This window comes from Centroberyx gerrardi, chromosome 10 (genome assembly GCF_048128805.1).
Source record: "Centroberyx gerrardi isolate f3 chromosome 10, fCenGer3.hap1.cur.20231027, whole genome shotgun sequence".
In the NCBI taxonomy this organism is placed as follows: domain Eukaryota; kingdom Metazoa; phylum Chordata; class Actinopteri; order Beryciformes; family Berycidae; genus Centroberyx; species Centroberyx gerrardi.
Genome location: NC_136006.1, coordinates 7,290,116 through 7,304,328, shown reverse-complemented (window position 1 = coordinate 7,304,328; position 14,213 = coordinate 7,290,116). Strand labels below are relative to the sequence as shown.

The 14,213-nt window shown below is 41.2% G+C and overlaps 1 protein-coding gene across 1 annotated transcript; it reads right to left on the bottom strand.

Moving 5' to 3' along the window:
- Positions 1 to 1,153: 1,153 nt before the first annotated feature.
- Positions 1,154 to 13,456, bottom strand: klhdc3l (kelch domain containing 3-like). Its single transcript, XM_071912991.2, has 8 exons — positions 13,433 to 13,456; positions 9,356 to 9,548; positions 8,464 to 8,546; positions 8,199 to 8,277; positions 7,525 to 7,571; positions 6,838 to 6,958; positions 4,878 to 5,070; positions 1,154 to 2,779 (listed from the first exon to the last, which is right to left on the bottom strand). Exons 2-8 carry the CDS (start codon positions 9,522 to 9,524, stop codon positions 2,143 to 2,145), a joined length of 1,329 nt encoding a protein of 442 aa, XP_071769092.2. The 5' UTR covers positions 9,525 to 9,548; positions 13,433 to 13,456; the 3' UTR covers positions 1,154 to 2,142.
- Between the last annotated feature and the right edge of the window lie 757 nt (positions 13,457 to 14,213).

Here is a 14,213-nt window from a genome sequence, read left to right as displayed (position 1 = left end):
ATTTGTTGAACAAATCAGTTCAAAAATTGAATTTGTAAGGCATAATTTGAAATTGAATGCAATGACTTGAAATTGAATGTGATTATTATTGGTATTCACATTTAGCTATAATTTAAAATGTTGTTCTCTTGAGTTCAAATTCAGTTTTCTTAATTCAGATTCAGCTTCCTGAGACTCCAGGCTCAAGGGACTCGTTTTCCCTGAGTGTTGACTGGAAGGCAGCCTCCTCACACTCTTCACTTAGCCAACCACCAGCCATGTAATGTGGCACAGTGACATGTTCATCTCCACAGCCTTTATTCTTGCAGCTATGATTCATAACTGTATAGGAAGACAACCTGTAGTAGAGTTCTGGCACCATCGTGTGGAATTGAGGCTATATTGCCGTTTCTATAGTTTTCACTACATTAAAGGGATTTTTGAGTGTGTGTTTCCCAGATTTGGTTGCTGGTGGAACCGAGGTATTTCACAGATATTAGCAAGAATTTAAGACATTGACCAAAGCTTATCAAAGCATACATACATACATGTTCATTTATGGAAGATACATAGATATGACAGGATGCTCACAGGAGGTTCGGTGAGTTTGATTTTTCCATTGTTTTAATGTAAATCTGTATACAAATGGAGTGTAGTATACACTGCAAATTGTGCTCCAACATGATATATCCAGTGTGCATACACACATACATACTGTACACACACACACACACACACACACACACACACACACACACACACACACACACACACACACATACCGCCGCTTTTAGCCATATGGCCCCAGCCTGTGGAAGGGCTTGCCAGAGGACCTGAGGGTGGCAGAGAGTGTGGATATCTTTAAAAGAAAACTTAAAACACACCTTTTTAGCCTGGCTTTTATCTAGTGTGTGTTTATTTCGACTTGCACTTTTACTGCTATTTTTTATTTCTTATTTTATTATTAGTTTTATTATATTATATTTTATTTATTCATTTCCATGTTTTCTATTTAAACTCATGTTCTTTTTTAACTTACTCTTATTCTCACTTTTTATGTTCAGCACTTGGAGTTGCAATTGATGGATGACTTGTGCTATATAAATAAAGTTTAATTCATTCATTCATACATACAGTACACACACACACACACACACACACACAGGCCTGTTTCACAATTCCACATACTTCAAAAGCCTCCATCAGTAGACAAGTAATCCGTCTTCAGTCAGGTGAGGTAAAGGGAGTGCACAAATAGTTTTATTATTTATATTTACTTATAGATAATTCTCTGATGCTAATTTGACACAAATTCAAAGTTCACCAACCAGCATACGGCTAATAAAATGGTTAGACTTTTCAACTGCAGTTAAGTACATGAAACATAACTGTGGTCGATTAGATTCAGGAAGTCCTGTAGAAATTCAATAATTTCATAACTACAAAGTGTGCTTGCTGATATTTTCCCTTTGGGTATCGTTTATTAAAAGTGGAGGAAGGAAACATGCGGTTAATTTAAAAACACGTGACACAAAACCTCAAAAATAATTAAAAAAAATAAAATAGATAACAATATCAAAAATAATGTCTTGGTGCTACATGTTTTAAACAACATGCTTAAACATCATTAAAATAGATATTCTGAGTCTCAGAATGTCAGTAATAAATTTGTGAGCTCTATACAGGAAAACAGTGCAGTCAAATAAACATATTCACATTCCAGATACTATAGGTAAGAGTTGGGCTGTTCTTCATGTTGGTTAGGTTACAGTGCTGTAATTACAGTCAAAATAATGATTACAGCTAAAATGACAAAGGTCTAATAAGGCAGAGGTTTCAGTACTTTTAAAATGCATCTTTATGTCAGTTTGCCACCATATTGTATGTAGATTGACAAAAATAATCAGTACTCTAGCTGCACCAGGAGTGTAAAGAAGTTTACATTTCAATAGTATTAAAACATATCCATAGCCTGGACGCAGCTAATTATGTTTAGCCTAAATTCCATATTCATTAGTAGTAATTCAATCATGTATAAACTATATCTGTCTTGACTGTGTCTTTGAGAGGTTTATCATCGTGGAGTGAAGTGGGTTTTTGTGAAATTGACAACGCAACGCAAACATTTGCTTCACATTTTAGTGGAGAAAATGTGAACTTGTCTCATGAGTCCGTCATGGTCATCTGCCACACGGAGACGGGCGAGTGTCTGGTCAGAGGTTTCCCCCCCAGCACCAGCAGCAGATCGGGCAGGTGCTGGGCGATGTCCTCCTCCTCCGTGTCGAGCAGGTCCTCCTCCTCCTCCTCGCTGCTCCACCGCTTACTGAAGGCCTGGTTCTCGAAGGTCAGACAGTTCCCGAGCCGCTGGGCGTCTTTCCCCGTCAGGCCCCCGTTACCCCGGTCCCCCTGCGAAAACTCGCCGAGCATCCTGCCCCCGTCCGGGCCGAACGTCTCCAGCTCTATACCGCCCTCTGACCCCAGGAAACTGAGCGGCGAGGGGAAGCACTTGTTCTTGAAGGGCCTGAGTCTGCCGTCCAGCAGCCTGGGTTTGAGTCCGGAGCCGAGGCAGGGGCCGGCGGTCCCGGGCCGGTAGCCGGGGCCCAGCCCGGCGCAGCAGTGGTGGATCCTGGGGGGAGCGGTAGAGCCGGGGAGCGTGGCCAGCCGCTCCCAGGCCTGCGAGGTGAAGCTGTACCTCCACAGGCAGTTCACAGGCGAGTTCTGGCTCTCGCCTCCCCCGAACAGGAGCATGCTGTCCTTGTAGGCCACGGCTGAGTGGCCCACCAGTCTGGAGGGACCGGACCTGTGGAAAAACACCCATAGGTGGTATCAGCAGGAAGGAACGCAGAAAACAATGCCTATTGTGTGTTTTGGCGTTTTGTGTTTTCATCCATGAAATCTCCCGCTGTGACACTGAATATCCTTAAAGCGATAGTTCAGCTCTACTGAGCACATATATTCATACAGCAGTGAATGAGGAGGACTGGAAAAGGTTGAATACTTCTGCATATTTTAGGTAAATGAGTCTGACGGCTACGTACACTGCCCGTCAAAAGTTTGGACACACCTGATTCAATGTTCTATGTTTTTCATTATCTTAAAGCCATTTTGATCTAAAGGCTTCTGCTTAAATGCTTGAAATTTGTTTCTTAGACAAATATAAATAGTGAAGTTGATCCTATGTATGAATTTCTTTCCAAAGCCTTTGCCTTTCCATCAAGGCAAAGGGCGGCTAGTTTAAAGAATCTAAAATATAAGATAGTTTTGATTTGTTTAACACTTTTTTGGTCACTGCATAATTCCATTTGTGTTATTTCATAGTTTTGACATCTTTACTATTATTCGAAAATGTGAAAAATAGTAAAAATAAAGAAAAATGCTTGTGTCCAAACTTCTGACTGGTGGTGCAGATATACATCTACATCTGCTCTAGGCAGTTTTTAATCTCCTGTTGAAGCTGTTGTTTTAAATAAGCTAAAAGAAAAGTACTGAACTGCCACACAGATAACTGAGACAGCAAGTTTAAGTTTGCTGCATTTTGTGTGCTATTTCATTGTGGTGCAACTGATGAAACAGTATGCAGAGTACTGTCTTTACAGCTCTTTTGTTTGGGCAGCCGGCTTTAGGGTGCCAGAGCTGAGCAAAATTAATTGAAATACTGTTTCCAGTATTTGGACTTTGCTTTATTTTTTTAACCTTTATTTATCAGGGGAAACCCAGGGAGCTGCGGAGTACAACTACAGCCTCCTACTGCTGAGCAGCTCAATAGTAGGAAGAATTAACAACAGAACTGAAAATTGAATTGGATGAAATTCCACTTCTAAGAGAGACTGTCTTGACTTGCTAAACATTACAAATCAAACATTATGAATCAAATAAAAGACAGTTAAACAAATCAAATACATTCAGTCATAATGTATGTGTTACGATAACATGTTTTGCCCCTGAACCTGTACCTTTAACATTTTATAAAATTCAGTATTGATAAAATATAACACTAATCTCAGATGTGTGGTAATAAAAATAAAAAAAAATCACAGAATTTACACACAATTAAATTCAACTTCCTGAAATTCCAATTAGGGCTGCACGATATATCGATTCAGCATCGTCATCGCGATGTGCGCATGCGCAATAGTAAGGCAAATTAACTCAAACACGTCATGCTACAACTTTTTTGCTGCTTGATACAAAAGGAAAACTCGCACAGTTCTCATTTTCCATGACTAATCTACAAGAGAAGTCTGTCTGATATAACATAATTTACTCCGATTTAAGGGTTTGTTATAAGAGTAGCGTATGTTACCTTTCCAGCTTTCGCGGCTCCGAACCGTAGTTGGGAAGCCTCTGGTGTTGTGCTAGCCTACTTTAGCTTAGCCTGGCTCGTAGCTGGTAACAAGCTTTTTACTAAGAGTCCGGACCGACTCTGCAGTGGAGAACTGGCACTTTATTTCTGTACAGCAGCGAACATAATGCACGGCCTCTCGGTGACGGTCTAAGCTCTTTTCCCACTAACTATGGTAACTTTACTCACTTAGCATCCTGCAACTCGCTCTGGCTGCGGCTAAAAACACACTCACTTCCTACTACGTCACCCGCAGGTTACCCACAAGGCCACCTTCTTAAAGGGGCAAGGCTTGATAGAGCTATTCAAGTCATTTGGTGAAAATTCCTGTATTTTTTCATATCGCAATATATATCGCAGAAAAAAAAAAATTGCAATGTCAGTTTTTTCCAATATCGTGCAGCCCTAATTCTAATTCAATTCCAGTTCTGTTGCCTGTAGGTTTTTTTCCAATTCCAATTCCTCAGTTTAATTGTAATTGATGAGTTCATTCATGAATTGACCCCAGACCCCGGTACCTAAACAAGGCGAACTCAGCGACGAAAGCCGCACTCACATGGTTTTGAGGCTGCTCCAGGTGTGGCTGCTGGAGTTCCACCTCCAGAAGTCTCTCTGCTCCCGTAAACCTCTCAAGCCCCCGAACAGGTACATGCAGTCCAGGTGGGCCGTGGCAGAGTGGCTGTGTCTGGGTCCCGGGCCCAGCGAGGCCTGCTGGGGGCCGCCGTCCAGCAGGGACCAGGCCATGGTATCTGTCATGCACGTAAACACACACAAGTAGTCTATAGTTGTCGCTATCGAGATCTAAATGCACATATCCTTTACATTAGTCAACTGTCAATCAACTGTAACACCAGAGGAACACAGCTGACGACTGATCTTCAAGCTTAAATCATTATTTATTTAACAAAAAGTCGCACCACACCCGACGTTTCGGCCAGGTCTTCTTCAGTGGTGTGCTGCACAGTTAAATAAATTACGATGTAAGCTTGAAGATCGGCCGTCATCTGCGTGTGCCGTCCCCTGATGTTTTCTATACACACACACACACAAATATTTTAAACATGTTGAACAGTTTTTATCCAGGTACAGTGCACATCTGAACGTTTTCAGGCAGGGTGGTGCAGTGAGTAGCGAGACTGCCTTTCAACTTCAAGCCACCCCGTGTTGGAAATGCGTTCGTTCTACTGAAGTGTCCTTAAGCGAGACACTGAAGTCCAGCTTTCTCTGGACGGAGACAGTTTGTATTTCGCTTTAAATTCGTCACTTTCTGCGTGTGGAGAAGTTTTCCCGCCAGACCCCATTACCCCGACACCAGAGTTTCACTGGGAGAAACAGGGCGAATCTATGGGGTTTCAATTAGTGGGGAAGGGACGCTCTTCTCTACTGCAGCCCCACTTGGGGATTTAGGCTGATGAGACTAGCTGGACAGACATCTAGTCTTTTGACTGTCATGTACAGGCTTAAATCTGTACACATATTGTATGTTTATGTGTAGCGTATTGTTTTTCTGATGCTAAACATCAAAAATGTACGTATGTACTCGAATACTTAGCAATGGAAATGAACTTGTAAGTGAACTAATGTTACATAGATGTATGGAGCCCATTCACAAACAGCGTACAGATCCATGCATGCAACCCTCTGGAAACACTTTGCAAAACAGAATCCCCCCCCCCCCCGACCCCCACCCCCCCCTTCCTCCTCACCCGCTGTGCACAATCAACTTGGGGGTGTTTTCTGTTGAAATGCCTGCCCAGCTCCCACAATTCAAACTGTCACTTCCACTTGATGTTACCCAGTGTGACGTCACCTCCAGCCATTAAATTAAAGTCATTAAGCATGTGCACAGAGGACTCCCTATCTACACAACAGAGCCTGGTTGTTATCAGAGGGGGGAACTGCATCAGAGGCAAAGTGTGTGTGTTTTGTCTTCATTAGAAGTGGTTTGATAGCTGAAGTTGGTGCGTTCTCAGAGGGAGCAGTGATGAGCTGAAACATCAACCAGTTAAAACAGTTTCCCTGGTTGGTGGTTGGTCACTATAAGGACGCTCAGTCTGCCTGAGTACATTAGTGAGGAAGTTCATCTCGCTCAGTTGACTCAAACGTGACGTTCTACATGTCAATCCACTGTGTGACAAGAAAATCTGTCTCATCATTCCCATCTATGTGCTTCAAGGAAAAATCCACCCTCAGATACTCAGATATATCATCAATTTATGATCTTCAATGCATTCCAGGAGTTATTTTGTGATGAAGCGTTGTAATTTACTTTTTTGGTGAACCCACTTTCCCTCAACCTGCCTCGTCTACTTCTACTTCAGAATGACTTCTGACAACGCCTATAGAGAAGGGGTGTGAACTTTCAATCAGAGGTGGGCGTATGGGCATATAATTATAGTTACTGTAGCTAGCAAACTAGTTCATGAACATTGGAGCGTGTCTATGATTGCGGTCGCGCCCCTTACTCAACAGAACCACACACATTTATATTTAAATGATAGCAAGTTTAAACTCACCAAAATCCAAACTCCAGAACTCCTGCGAGGATCCTCTCATGTCTACGTATCCTCCATAAACGAACATGGCAGAGCCAAACACCACGGCACTATGTCCCTTTCTGTTGGTTGGCATTTGGGTCTACACACACACACACACACACACACACACACACACACACACACACAGACACACACAGACAAACAGAAATGTCCATGAGAGTTCGTAATCCATTAGGTAACAGACCCTCGGACCCTACTATCACTATCATCTTACCAGCTACGTCTAATACTGACAACTCTGAACAGGCATACATGGAGATACTACTGTTACTCTCACCTTCATTTTTACATTTTAGTCTGTGAATGTCTTAATATTTGTCTTGTGTGTGAAGAAAATCCTCCATTTAATCACTACGAGGATGTAATCACTATATTGTGTTACATCAATCTGTGATAGATAGTAGCTAAACAGATTTATTCATATGAAAACATTGCAGATTATTACTTTAACACAGTATCCTGATCCTTTTATGTTTTATGTTGTCCTCAGTGGGTATATGTGTGTGTGTGTGTGTGTGTGTTTGTGCAGGTACATGTGTGTGCAATTATTTGGACAGACGCTTGGCAAGAGGCGAGAGAGACCAGAGTGGTTTCATAATATCTATTATTACTTCAAATTATTCTGGTATGCAGGGCATTCTGTACCTTGGGGGAGCTCTTCTTTCCCTGCCAGTGCACCCATTTCTGCTTCGCTGAAACACACACAACAAAAGACAATGAAAACAGAGGTAAAAAAAAAAAAAAAAAAAAAAAAAAATTGAGCGAGCGAATGAGGCAGAGGACCAGGCCAGCCAAAGCCGAGAAACACAGGATCCGACATGTTGTGGTATTTTTAGGACTTGTAGCAGCAGTAAGCCTGTCCTGTTAGTATCTCAGGGTTCAAACATGTTAACTAATAATCTTTTGGGGTTTTTTCCATGACTTATTGGTCAATTTCCACAGCTAATATTTGTCAGCATATACGTTCTTTTTGCTGACTTTAAAGCACCATGTTTTGGCTTGTTACAACTGTCATTTGGGACAATAAAGAAAGTGGATTCCTTTAAAAGTAATCCTTCACTGGTTGAAAAGACATTTTCAAAATGGATACGCATCAGTTTCCATTACTTTTCCGGGCCTGGAAAACACCATTTTCAAATTCCATGAGATCGTTCCCAGGTTTTCAGCGCGCCTGGGAAACGGTGTTATCTAATCTTTTCACAACAGTTCGGAGGTGTTGCAGTGTGATCGACATGCAAGGACAGGTTTTGTCTGTCTGCCCGGAGCAGCCCGACATTTGCTCACAATATTGGTTGTACCACTTACACAGCAAAACTTACCAATGTGAAATACCCAGAGCGGACATCTCCATTCTGTGTATGCAGAATCCAGCATTCCTCCAAACACATACAGAAAGCCCTGAAAAGGTCAAAACTCTCCATATATATTCCATATACTGTATATTCTTGATATACTGTACCAAACAGTGTAATGTGGAACCAGATACGGGCTAAATAAGATAATGCATATACTTTATTTCTCTGTCTCTAAAATTTATAACAGAGAAAAACAGGATTGAACACACTGATATCGATGGGTTTGTACCTCATGAGCCACCATAGAGTGTTCCTCGAGTTCCTCTGGTGCCGCTTCACTGGTGCAGACCAACTCCGTCCACTCGTTACGCACTGCAACATCATGCACACGACTGTCAGAACAGCAAAAGTGCCTTTGATTGCCCGAGCATCAAAAGACAACACACTGCTGAATGAAACACTTCACCCTCCTCTGCTAGGTTTCCAATCCAGAGGCAGAAACATCCTTGATCCAGTGGAGAAAGGACAAAATCTTTCAACTCCACTGCTGCTGAAACTCTTTATCTTATTCATCATCTTCCTAACTTTTCACACTTCTCTGGCTTTTAGAAACCAGTCATAAGTTCTTATTTTATAGGTGCATTAGGCGATCTATGACGTTTATCGGCCTCTATCTGTAAAAGTAAGAATTGCAACAATAGCGAGTCTCTGGCACAGTCCCCACCCTTCCCGTCCCCTTAAAAGTCACATTTTCACAGCAGAGAGGCGTAAACTAGCTAATTAGAGCTGAGATCCAACAGAAAAACGTCTAGTGAAGAGGTGATATATCATGATAAATACTAGAATAATGTTACTGTGTCATTTGTGTTTTTGGCTCGAGAACAATTCATCGGTCGCTCTCTTGTAGCACTGTCCTCCACTGTTAAGCAGCTGAAAAAGTGTGTGTGCGTGCGTGTGTGTGTGTGTGTGTGGGGGTGCTATTGTTTGTTGAAATTCCAATGGGTGGGGAGTTTAGGCCGGAAAGTGAGTTTTGAAAGCCCATAAATCCCGGCACCTGGTCAAGTCATCGAATGAATCATTGGTATTGATCAACAACCCTATCATCCCTGCAGATGACTCATGTATATTTTCTTTACTTATTGGCCCTTGGATTACACAAAAGCTGTGTGTGTAGCTCTTACCCACGCTGTACCTCCAGAAGTCCCTCAGGCAGTGGTTGTTCCTGCCTCCCAGGACATAGACGTCCCCATCGTAGGTGCAGCAGGCATGCTTGTAGCGGTCACGCGGCGACTGGCTGCCCTGGGGGAGCCGAGTCCACAGGCAGGGACTCTTCTGACTCATAGCTGGCATCCTCCGCCGTCACCGGACCATCTTCTGAGAGAAGCGAAGAGTATGTAGAAGAACGGGTCGAGAAAAGTCAAACAATGCACCTGCACTGTTAACCGAGGTCCTGCAAACGAGGTGATTCTGATTCTGAAACGACGGCTGCAAGCTGCTTCTGTGTCGCTGCACACACAAAAAGAGGAATAAAGCCTTATGCAAGAGTAAACGACACGTTGATTGAAGAGAAACCAGTGTTCTCTCTGTAAACCTAAAACCTCTATACACCACAAACAATCACGTTGAGAAAACCAGAGTCAGGTGTTTTGTGACGTTCCCCCCCCCCCCAGAACAGGAAGGGTTCCCGGAAAGATGAAAAGCTTTCCCGGCTGAGGAGGTTCTGCCATCTTCTGCCAAGTCTGATGACACCTGATAACCCCCCCCCAATGTCTAACAATGACAATGCTAGGCCACGGTGTGCTGGCTAATTATGTCGCAAACATATGGCATGCCAAGCCAGTGTGTGTTACCAGGAAATAGTGCTAGTTGTTATGGCTGTAGAGAGCTTGTCTCCTCTGGGGGTTCAGCTGAGACTGCTGCTATAGGACCTGCAGTCAGGAGGCCAGAGATAGACTGTGAAGTCTGGCTCTGGGGAAAAATCCCTCCAGTCACTAACCGCGCTTGTGTGGTGTAAAGTTGGTAATTTCTCTGACTACAATCATGATTACTTAATAATTTGGGGAGCAAAAATGATATTACTACACTTTTGGCAGGCACTTATATCAACATCTTGACTATTTTCAACTACAGCGGACACTCTAGATGAAATTAAATGTTACATGATATGACACTATTATACCATTCTTACTTGTGGAAACAAAAATCTCGATGTACGATTATACATGATTGTGCAGTCCTACTAATAATGCTATTTATGTATTTTAAATTCATTACTGCAACACACACCACACTGATACCTTGATATCTGGACATTTCGCTGTCACGCTACAAACAACTGTCTATTTTTCTCTGTAATTTATCCTTAATTAATGGCAGTTTTCGGGGGGAAACCGCAATGAAAATGTAGTTTATCATCCTGCAAACTGGTTTCCATGGAAAATATCACCCCGTTTTAGGGATTTCTTCTTTGTTTATCAGCACGACTATTAAAACTTCAGGAGATTACATACTGTACTGTAGATTTACACCTGATAACAACAACTCCAATTCAAATCTCAAAATAAAGAGTGTGGAAGTGTATATATTTGATTGCATCCCAACCCCAGCAAGTGAAAATGACCAATAGTGGGTTTTAGGACCAAAATGCTTGCAACTGTTATCTATGTGGTTGTATGTGACCTTGGAAAAGGGAAACCACTGATTGAGTCATCGCTGTCAAAAAAAAAGTTGAACATTGAAGCTGAGGAAACCGATGATTCACTTCAACAACCTTTCACAATATTCATAAAGATAAGTGCCCCTTTAATCAGTTTAACACTAATGCTTTGGCTCTATCTGTTTGGTCGAGTCAAATCAAGTCAATTTTATTTGTGTAGCACTTTTCATACACAGGCGAGCTCAATGTGCTTCACATTAAAAGACAAGAATAGTGACAATAAACCGATAAGGAAATACAATACGCATATATAAAATACACTCCACATAAATAAAATACCCTTTCAGCCACACATACAACACACACACACACATACATAAAATACAAATAAAACAATATTGGTGATAGCAACAAAGGCTTTCCGATTTTATTCCTCAACACATTCATTTCCCACGCTGCATCTTCTATCACCGAGGGGATAAACTCAACTTTTCCACAATGACACACTGACCATCGGCTGTTACACAAGTTACTGAAAGTTTTCCCTTCGCGTCACCTTGACCCGCCTCTCTCCTACATCTTATCAAGCGGTCACATGAGCAAACAGCTCTGAGGTCACGACCAGCGTTCACCATTGTACCAACACACCTCGCTCTGCCTTGTCCAAACACCTGGTCCTAACAGGGATCTTCTCTTGTTTGCTATTTGAGGTGAAGAATTCAGATATATTTCACTGATATGACAGCAAGTTTAAGGGATGAGGGCAGAGTAACACAAAAAAAGAATCTGGACATTACAGGGCAGAAAACAGGGATCTCCGCTGGAAACGAATGGGAGGGATGCTATGGGAAGCTAGCAAAATAACATGTGATTGTTGCTAGATTTTGCGTGATATCTAGAAAATAAACAGTTGTGGGAGTATGAGAAGGGACCCAGGCTATGGAAGAGGGGCTTAGGCTACTTTAAAGTACATGTCTAACTCACTTGACAAATCTGGTAGCCTATCTGCAGTTTACCTGAATGAATGAAGGTCTGAATGTATGAATTAATGAATGAAAAATCACTATAATATTTGTAGAATATTCCAATAAAGGGCTTTCAGGTGACTTAACGCACTCGCAGGCGGCCATATTGGAGGTCTCCAGCTCTTGGACAACAGGCTGAGAACAGCTGGCTGTGTTTCTGAACATTCAACTTGGCAATCAACAGAACTGAATAGACATGGTTCATTTCTGTGCTGTTTTTGATGGGGAACTGATCATTTCGCCACTATGCATCTGAATGATTTTGTGCTTAGATGTCAGCTTGTTAGCTAACCATCTGATCAGCTAAATATCACTGACTTACAGGCTAAACACATCTGATTTGTGCACCAGCGGACATATCTAGTAGAAGCTAGTGTTAGCAGTGACTAGTAGTTGCATGTTAACATTAACACTGGTTGCTTCAAATTAGCCTGCTGGCTAGTTAGCTAGCCAACAAAACCAAAAACCAACAGTTTGTTCAGGTTATCTGAGCTGACTCTTATCATGCCAACTACAACTCATACTCTGGAGTAGAAAAGGGCTAAAAACAAGACAGTTTCCTGTGTCACAGTAACCTACATTTGGAAATACACTAGGCCTATTCACTTTTACTTTTACTTACTACAGTAATGAATTGACCTATACCCAAAATACAACCATCTTCTTCAGGTATGTCTCTTTTTATCACTCGGTTGTTAATAATATAAATAATATCCATTATTTGTGCACAGCCTTATTTTTATCTCCTGTGGTATTAAATAATGTTCATATTCCTAGAATATCCCAATAGGCCTGTGTAGCCTACTTTCAGTTTTGCTGTCTTAAAAAGGATGTGTCACTTTGAACACATCTGTGGACATTTTTTGGCACAACTGTTACAGTCTACTTTTCAACATTGACACAATGTTGTTAATATATCTCGCGTTAAAAATGCACATAAACACATAATAAACACATCATTTTAAGAGTACATCTGTCTGAAGTGTGTTACATGGTTACTATGGTACTTTTTGATACCAATATCTTGCCATTAATGATGATGATTAATGTGTGACTTTCTCCTAAACGATCTATCCTATCTATCTCCTATGATAGCCGCATCTTAGTACAGTGTTAATGAAGTTATTTTGGTTTAGTCCAAGCATCCTTGTTGTGTAAGTTAGTGAAGACCCTGCCAGCCTGAGGCATTCACTGCGAATGGCTTGACATCCCCTTTGAAAAGAATGCGACCCGTTAATTCACGGTTCAGTCTCCCACGGCAACAACAACAAAGTGTTTCACTGTTTTATGTATCAACACAAAGTCGGTTAGTTTCATCTGTAAATTGCTTATTCTGATGAAGAGTAAGCCGATCGACAAACAGAGGAAAAGTTATAAAAGACGAGTTGTTGCTCAATATCGTGAAGCGGAGGGGAGATGAACTTTTTTTTTTTTTTAGAGATCTCCTCTTACAGATTGTTTTCGATCCAAAACGAAAACAAAATCTTTGAGCTCTGAAATAGTAAGCCAAGGCGTTTCATGTCTGAAGAAAACTGAAATTAAATGTTTAAATGTATGTAGAAGGATTGATTACTTACAGAGAGATCCCTGGCCGCTCCTCTTCGTCTGATTCCGTTGTCTCTGCTGTAATTATAGACTTTTGCTGCGTTCAAGTGCTCCTCGTAAACTCCTGTTTCCGAGTTTGGGATGTCGTAAGAACGAGTTCAAGTCGGTGGGAAATAAATGGCAGGGGTGGAAAGAGTACAGAAATATCCTACTCAAGCAGAAGTACTTTTAGTTTGCTGAATTTTACCTACCTAGAAGTAATTGGTGTAAAAGGTAACTCATAGAGATATAACACAACATATCTCTATGAGGTAACTCATTTAAAATTTACTCAGATTAGAATTTATGGGTTGCTTAAAACAAAACAAAACAAAACAAACCAATCTTACTGCATGTGGTCTTTCACATACTCAAACTGAACTGAACTTAGAACTGCATTATTTTAATAATATATATAAAAAAAGTTCTACAATAAAGTGAATAAAAGTAAAGGCAGATTACTATGAGGTGCCCTATAGGACATAATCCAAATTTTGGCTTGCACATACAACTACTTTACCTCTCACATTCCCTACTAAACCAACTCAAACTCATATATGCTATTGAAATTGAAAATGTTCACACACACACAATAGTAAGACCTTTCACATTCACCATTGAAATATTCTCATAAACACGACTGAAATATTATATGCTCATACATACTATGTAAAAATGATCATACACACTATTGAAATGCTCACACATACACCACTGAAAATAAACCTCTCGCATATACTACTGAAATTTTACCTCTTACATACACTACTGAAA